This window comes from Corapipo altera, unplaced genomic scaffold (genome assembly GCF_003945725.1).
Source record: "Corapipo altera isolate COAL_440 unplaced genomic scaffold, ASM394572v1 308, whole genome shotgun sequence".
Classification (NCBI taxonomy): domain Eukaryota; kingdom Metazoa; phylum Chordata; class Aves; order Passeriformes; family Pipridae; genus Corapipo; species Corapipo altera.
In genome coordinates this window covers 1,669,925-1,678,532 of record NW_020884925.1, presented here as the reverse complement: position 1 = coordinate 1,678,532, position 8,608 = coordinate 1,669,925, and the positions used below count along the sequence as shown (strand labels likewise).

Genomic DNA, 8,608 nt, shown 5'->3' with positions numbered 1-8,608 from the left:
TCCACTTCTTCCCTCTCCTTACCTCTTTCCTTCATACTTCTCCTTCCCCTTTCCCCTTTCCTCTTTGCTTCCCTTTCCCCTTTCCTTCTCCCATCCACTTCTTTCCTCCATCCTCCTTTCCCTTCCCTTCTCCCATCCACTTCTTTCCTCCATCCTCCTTCCGTTTCCCCTTCCCTTCTTCTCCTCCATCCTTTCCCTCCTCCTTCTTTCCCATCCCTCTTCTCATTCCCTTTTCCTCTTCCCTATCATTCCTTTCCCCCATCCTTCTTTCCTATTCTTCCCCTTCCCCTTTCCTCTTCCCTTTCTCCTTTCTTTCTCCTGCTGTCCGTCCTTCTCCTTCATCCTTTTCCTCCTTCCCCGTCCCTCCTCCCTCTCCCCTCTCCTTCCCTTTCCCCTTTCATCCCCCACCTTCATCCTCCTCCCCTATCAGCACATCCCCCATTCCACTCCCCGGGTCCCTCCTCTCTCCCCCCTGTGTCCCCATGTCCCCCTCATCCCAGGTCACATGTCACCCCCAGGAAACCTGCTCCTACCTGGCCAGGCACTTCTCCTCGGCGGCGCAGCGCAGTGAGTACAGGTGAGCTCTCTGCACGTAGGTGGACGCCTGCACATAGTTGGGGTCCGGCACCAAGTCGGGGAGACCTGCCAGGAGGATGAGGACAGCCCTGAGGACAAGGACAGGGCTTGGGGACAGCCCTGAGGATGGGGACAGGGCCTGGGGACAAGGCTTGGGGACACCACAGTCCTCTCCTCGAAGCGGCCAAGGGGGGAAGCTTTCCTTCGGTCACCGCCACGTTTTTTTAATTTTAAGATGCAGATGGAAAATCCTCCCTGCCCCTCCCCTTCCCTCCCAGCTCCTGCTGGCAAATCCCAATCCTCCATTTTCCTACAGCGGGATTGCTCAACCCACCCTCCTGGAAGTGATTACACTCAGCCCTGCCCGGCCCCCCTGAGAGGGATCCTGGGGTTCGCCTGAGCTCCCCACCCCTGTGGCAGTCAGGGACAGGGGTGACATGACCCCCAAGATAGGAGAATCCCTATTTCCTTCCCTGTTTCCTGTATTTCACCCTGGGACAGGGGTGACATTACCCCCAAGATAGGAGAATCCCTATTTCCTTCCCTGTTTCCTGTTTTTCACCCCAAAACAGGGGTGAAAGTGCAGAGCTAACCCCAGGAAGCCCTTGCTGTTATCCCTCATCTCCTTGAATTCTCAACAGTTTCTTGGGGCCACACTGAAGTGACCTGTGACAGGCAGACAGATAGACAGACACACAGATGTAGGGACAGGCAAGGGTTGTCTTGGTTTCCAAAGCAATTATGGAGCCCTAATGGAGCAATGCTCTTTCACACCTCCCCTTCCCAAAGGCTCCTCCGCCACCACTGACCCAGAAAGTGCCCCAGCATCTGCCCCTCAAGAAGGACTGGGAGAGAGAGGGATGCTCCCCAGGCACTCTGTGCCTCAGTTTCCCTTCTGCCAGCCCTCTGCAAAGTCCTGCTCTGCAACAACCTCTGTTTAGGGTCTGTCCTTGCTGCAGGCTCACCAGCCTACCCCCATTCCCATCCTTAGCACTGTTCTCATCCCCATCCCTGTCCTCCTGCCCATCTCCATCTGCAACCAATCTCCACCCTCATCCCCCATCCTTGTCCCCACCCCTGTCCCCATCCCATCGCCATCCTCACCCCTCCTCCTTTTCCACATGCCCATCCTAATTGCCATTCCCATCCTCCTCCTCATCCATCCCCATCCCCATTCCCGTCCCCCTCTTCAAGGCCATTCCTATCTTCACTCCTTATCCTCATCCCCTTCCCATCCCTGTCCTCATGCCCATCCCTCTCCTAATTCTCATCCCTATCTTCAACCCCATCCCTGTCCCAGTCCCCACCCTCATCCCCTTCCACTCCCCCATACTCATACTCATGCCAACCCCCCTCCCCATCCCTCTCCTCATCTTCCTCTCCATCCCTGTCCCCATTCTCATCCCTGTTCCCATCTTCATCCTCATTCTCATCCCCATGCCCGTCTTCACCCCTCATCTTCATCCCCTTCCTCACACCCAGCCCTCTCTCATCCTGATCTCTGTCCCCATCCTCATTCCCATCCTCATCACCATCCTTATCTTCACCCCTCATCCTCTTCTGCATCCCCATCCTCATGCCTATCCCCATCCCCAGTCCTGTTTCCATCTTCATCCCCATCCCCATCATCACTCCTCATCCTCATCTCCTCTTGCCCACCCCTCTCCCATCCTCACCTTCCTGCCCATCCCTATCCTGGTTCCTGCCCCCACTCTCATCCCCATCATCTTCATCCCCATTCCCATCCTCATCCTTGTCCCCACCCCCTTTCAAGGCACCCAGGGGCTCCAGCCCCACCCGCTCTTTGCCCCCAGACAGTTTCCAGCACATTTCCTTTTTTTTCCCTTTTTTTCCCTATTTTTCCTTGGACAAGAAGAACAATGCCTCCTTGTTTCTGGGCTTGCCTTCCCTCGAGGGATCACGTCACTCCATTGGAGCTCGTTTCCTGCCCTGCTCGCTTGGTCATCGCTGCTGATGTAATGCCCAGGGGGGGCCTCACAAGCCGGGGGCAAGAAAATCAGGAGAGCTTGGAAAGACTTTCCCCCCCCCCTCCCTTAAAAAAATTAATAATAAAAAAAGCAACGGAGAACGACCCCGGGGCCTGCGAGAGGAACATTTGTCATCATTTATAAAACAGCTTTTCCTCCCCACTGTTGTTTATAATAAATTCTTGGACGCTCCAGAGAGAAATCCGACTCCTTTACCAACGGGGAGTTTTATTTTCCCCCCACGACGGAGCTCGCCCTGGATGGCCCCGCTGTTATTGTAGGGTCTCGCGCCTGATTTTCGGCAGTGAAGGGTCAAACCGCAAGTGCCGGAGTCGCTGGAGTTAATGGGACGGCAGGATCCGGCATTGCCACCCTACAAATGTCCCCTCAGCACAGCAGGGAACTCGACTGTCCCCATCCCAGCTGGCCAAATCCTGACTTTTTTTTGCTGAGGCAGCGTTTTCCCACCTCCTGCAAGTGAGAGCCCTGGCAGCCCCCCCGCCATCGCCTCCGAAACGGGACAACCACAGCAGGAAAATGTTTGTTTTTCCTCCTCGGCCCCTCGGCCTGCCCTGGGAGCTGCCAGAGAAGATTTCCTCCTTCTTCACCGTGAAAATTAGAATAATAAAAAAAGGCCGGCCCGCTCCCGCCGCGCTGTTTGTGCAGGTGTGCCGGGCTTAGCCCAAAAATCCCAGCTCCAGCAGTTTTCCGAGAGGGCAGCTGCTTGTCCTCCCTGTGCCCAGCAGTGCTGGGTCCCAGCCCTGGAGAGGCAGGAGCACCAAAGCAGGGTGGTTTTAGGGGTGGGGATGGGGACATGGGGATACCCTGAGTGACTGAGACCCCCTTATTCCTTCATTCCATCCCATATCACCCCTGCAGCATCCTAGCTCCAGCACCTCCCAATGCACCCCTTCATCCCCCCATCCCATCCCCACAGCATCCCTCCTCTAGCACCTCATGATACTCCCCTTCATCCCACCCCATCCCACCTCATCCAATGCCATCCCACCCCATACGTGGAACATCCCCACAGCATCCCTCCTCCAACACCCTCTGGTGCACCCCTTCATCCCATCCCATCCCATCCCTGCAGAATCCCTCCTCCAGCACCTCCTGACATCCCCCTTCATCCCCACTGAATCTTGGCATCCCCAGCTCATTGTTAAACAGCTGAAATCAACCCAAACTGACCTCCAAACCCACCAAAGGAAGATATTCCCAGGAAGACCGTCATCTCCTGGCCCAGGTGCCCCATCAATGGGTGATGGCACCCTCAGGTGTCACCACAACTGAAGTTTAGTGGGTAGCAAAATCCCTATCACCCATGGGATTCCCAAAACCCATTTTCATTCCCAAACCAACACTGGGTGATCCATTCCATGAGGACAAGGTGAAAAACCCTTCTGCAGATGGGGTCCAAGCAGGGGTCAGGGTGAGGAAGGGCCTGGAGATGCCTCCTAGGGGTCAGTCAAGAGTGGGAACCAGCACCTTGTCTAAACCCCACGAGAGGAGAGGCACTCTGGCCTGAGGTGATACAGCCCCAGAGCAAGATTTGGGTGACCCTTGGGTCGTGAGCAGGAGACATAAAGACGTCTGAGGTCTACTCCCCATCTCCTTGGCCCAGAGTCCCCCTCCCTTGGCCAACCCACACAGAGATGCTCCTCTCCCACCTCCACCAGGGCTTGGTCACCTACAAATTTAGGACTGGAAACCATTCCAACTCATCTTCCAAGGTATCTCCCTCTGGTTTGGGTGGAGGGAGGTGGACAATCCACCGTGCTCACACAAGCCCCAGTAAACCCTCTCATAAAAGCTGGTGGGATCTAATTGCTTAATTAACCCCCCAGGTACCCCAGCGAGGGGCCAGGAATGCTGCACATTCCTTGCAGAGCCGGGTGGGATTAAGAGGCTCTTAAAGAGCTTAGACACATAATTAACATCTGATTCGGCTTTATGAAGTGTTTTGACCAATTAAGAAACCATCCTGAAGGGTGGCCCTGCAGGTGACAGGTTTGGAGGGGCTTTTGGTGAGCCCCAGGGAGGAGACAGCTTTCCCTAAACAAAGCTCAGCTGGAGAGAGCAGCAAGTGACCCAGAGGAGAGGCCAGGCCACCTCTCTAAATTGCTTGGATGATCTTTATTCCTGCCTTTAGATTTATTAAGGGAAAATGTGAAGGAGGAGGCCAGGGGCTCCGGCGCTGAGAGGTGGATGTGGATGGACCAACGGGGGTTGCTGACCCACCCACGAGCACCCTGATTCCCCTGGTGGAGCCACAGCGCCGTCACCTCCTGGCCCGGCTTCCTCGGATCCTTGAAGGACACAGCCGTTGCCAACAGGGAGATGACAAACTTGGCAGGCATCTTCCCCTTTCCCTCTGCTGCTTTGGGTCATCTGCAGGGCAGCTGTCCCCAGGCGTCCCTCACAGAGGCACGGGACTGCCAGCATTCCTCATCCCTGGATCCCTTGCCCCTGCATCCCACATCCTCACATGCTTCACCCCCCTCATCCCTCACCTCTGGTACCCATTGACCCCCACATCCCATGCCCAGCAGGAGAGGCTGCTCCTGGTGAGGTCAGCAGGGATCCAGAGGGAGATCCTCTCTGCACAAACCCTGTCCCTGAGCTCTCTCCCAGCTGGACCTTGGGCTGACCCAGCCCGGCTGCTCTTGCTGTGTTTACTCACTCGCATGCAACAGGCAGGGCTGGGATGAACGCTTCCCCCAGCCCAAATCCTCTGGGATGGGTTTTTCCCAGAAACCAGGGATGGGGCTGGATGGGTTATGGGGTCAGACTGGTCAGAGGCTCCAGCTGAGATGGGCTTCCCAAGGGACAGGCTGATCCCCCAGGCTGCTGCTCCTCACACCCTCCAGCCTTGCTTCCAAACTTACCACGGAGCAAAAACACTCTTGGCAAGGCTCAGCTGAAAGCCACAGGATTTCACCAGGATCGGGGTCAGTAGGACATGAAACGAGGGCGTCCCTGCTGTGACCTCAGTCCCCTGCTGTGGCCCTGGTGCGGCCGGACAGGGGGGAGTGCTGGGAGCAACTGTCCCTGGCTGAGGCAGCGCAGATCCATCCATCCATCCGTGAGCTGAGTGTACCCGGCACAGGGCACACGGCCAGGGTGACCCGGGATACAGCACTGTCCTATCCCAGGAGTCTGGCAAGCCCCCAGCCCACGGCACACAGCCACCCCATGGATACAGGATGACCTGAGATGTGGCACCCAGACACCCCAGGAGCACGGTGTGACCCCAACCCGCGGCACAAACCCACCCCACGCAGGCAGGGTGGCCTGGGACATGGCACATACCCACCCGGGTATATACGAGCACAGTGTCCCCTCATGCCACAGCACAGACCCATCCCACAAGTATAAGATGACCTGGGACATGGCACAGACCCACATCAAGGCCAGACCCCCCATTGGGACTTGCTCCTTCACATCCCTTCCCTTTCCTCTCTGTTCTTCACCACCTCAAACATCATTCCTAAAACATGTAGGGTCTCCAACAGCCCCTCGGTGACCTCTCAGCCACATTTGTCCCCACAACACTGGGGCAGCATCCTTGAAGAGTGACTGGCATCAGACATGGACTCTGCCCTCGGGAATAACAAAGCACCCAGGACACATCCCACCCAGGGGACCTGCCACCCGCCCCAGGGTGCCCCCCAAACTCACCCCGTCCACCGTGGCTGGGCCTGTAGACACTGCCCACGCTGACTCGAGCTTGGCTATCAGGGACAGCCTGGGGGATTTCGAGGCTCCTGGCAGGCAGGTAGGACTCGGGACGAGGGACCCCGTACGGCTCCACCGCCCGGAACGGCGGCTGCGGCTCGTAGGGCGGGTACTGACCCCTGTACCCCGTCCCGACGGCCGCCTGGAGGTTATCCGTGGAGGCCACGCCGTGGTTGACGGCTTGTTGGTTGGCGTACGAGTCCGGGCTCTGCTCCGGTGCAATCCCGGTGTCGTGGTACAAACTATGGGAATACCGCCGGTCCAGCCCGTCCACCGGCTGGGGCACGGCAGGAATGTAGGGCCGTTCTGGCGGCGGGTAGTGGGCTCTGTAGGGGTTCTGCTCCTCGCCGTAGTCCTCGTGGCGGGCGCGGGGCTGGAAGGGGTACACCACGCTGGCCCCCGCCGCCGCCCCCGCCGCCACGGCCGCCCCGCCGGTCCCGGTGCTCCGGTAATAGGTGAACGCCTCGTCGTAGGCCCGGGGGGCCTCGTAGGGCTCGTACTGCGGGGCGAAGGGGTACTGGGGGTACGGCGGCTGCCCCGCCGAGGCGTACGCGAAGGATGATGCTGATGCTGACGATGCTGAGGAGGATGAGGGCTGGCGCGCGCGGGCGGGCGGTCGCCGCTGCGCGGCCGCGCCGTCGCCCACCGGGCCCTCCCGCCAGTTCTCGGGCACCTGCCCGAAGCCGAAGGGGTGTCTCGCCTGTCCCCGCACCGTCCCGGAGCCCGGAGCCTGCCGGCGGACGCTGCCCGCCGCCCCCGCCAGCAACAAGCGGCTGCCGGGCGGGCGCTCCTGCCCCGGCGGGACGTACTCGGCGCCGCTGTTGAGGAGGCTGTAAACGCGGCCGTTGTTCTCCCACTGGATGAGCTGCCGCCACGGCTCCTGCCCGCCCGCCAGCAGGCACAGCCCGCAGCCCAGCGCGGCCCAGAGCCCCCAGCCCGCCCGCCGGGCCATCCCGACCGCCGCCGAGCGCCGCGGAGCGAGCGCACGGAGCGGGGCCGAGGGCGGGAGCGGCGCCGCGGGGACCCGGCACCGCCTCCGCCCGCCCGCGGGGGCGGGATGCGCGGGGGGAAAAAAAACTCCAACTGCGGTGAGCGGCGCTTTTTTTTCTTCTTCGTCTTCTTTTTCTTTTTTTTTTTTTTTTTTTTTTCAGCCCTTCGGTGAGTCACGCCGTCAAAATCTGGGTTGAATTCGGCGGGGTTGGGTCCCAGGAACCACTTCTGCCCGCCAGGAGCCGGGAGGAAGTGCATCCACTCCGGGGAAAAGCTGAGATTTCACCTTTCTACATTTTTTTGGTTTTTTAACCCTGGGGTGATGCACGCCTTCAAAACTAGGGACAATTTTAAGGATTTTAGTAGTAGGAACCGCCTCCAGCACGGATCCTTCCCTCCCTGAGCCAGGACGAGGAGGAAATGCATCCACTTGGGATAAAGAAGTGAAATGTTGGGGCCGACAGTTTTTTTAACCCTGGGATGATTCACACCATCAAAAATTGGGTTGAATTATGCGGGTTTCGGTCCTAGGAACCACCTGCAGCATAGATCCTGCCCTCCAGGAGCTGTAAGGAAAGGCTGCAGGGTGCTGGCTCTAAGCAAAATGAATCCCCTTGGGATAAAAACCTGACATTTCACTTTTCTGCACTTCTTTTTAACCCTGGAATGAGCCACACCTTCAAAACTGGGGATGGATTTTAGTCCTAGGAGCCACGTCCAGCACAGATCCTTCCCTCCCTGACCCAGGTGTAAATGCATCCACTCGGGATTAAAAATTAAAATTTCAGGGGTTTACATGTTTTTAAACCACAGAAGGATTCACACCTTCAAAACTGGGTTGAATTCTGAGGGGTTTGGTCCTAGGAATCACCTTCAGGATGGATCCTGCCCTCCAGAAGCCAAGAGGAAGGGCTGCTGCCTCCAAGCAAAATGAATCCAATTTTTTGGGATAAAAACCTGAAATTTCAGGTCTTTTACACTTGTTTTTAACCCTAGAGTGATTTGTGCCTTCAAAACTGGGGATCATTTTAAGGATTTTAGTCCTAGGAACCACTTCCAGCACGGATCTTGCCCTCCTGGGGCCAGGAGGAAATGCATCCACTCCAGACAAAACCCTGAAATTTTGCAGTTTACACTTTTTTAACCCTGGAATGATTCATGCCTTCAAAACTGGGGGTAATTTAGTGGATTTTGGGCCTAGGAACCACTTCCAGCATGGATCCTGCCCTCGAGGAGCTCAGAGGAAATGCATCCACTTGGAATAAAAACTTGTAATTTCAGATTTTTACCTGAAACTTCAGGGCTTTGCACTTTGT

General features: G+C 57.4%; 1 protein-coding gene across 1 annotated transcript in view; it reads right to left on the bottom strand.

Annotated features, from left to right (window-relative positions):
• LOXL1 (lysyl oxidase like 1) overlaps positions 1–7,254 on the bottom strand; it is a 9,359-nt gene extending 2,105 nt beyond the window's left edge. The window contains exons 1-2 of the mRNA XM_027657875.1: positions 6,246–7,254; positions 534–642 (exon numbers count right to left, since the gene is read on the bottom strand). Coding sequence (XP_027513676.1) covers positions 534–642; positions 6,246–7,254 — 1,118 coding nt within the window. The remainder of the gene's footprint in view (positions 1–533; positions 643–6,245) is intronic.
• Between the last annotated feature and the right edge of the window lie 1,354 nt (positions 7,255–8,608).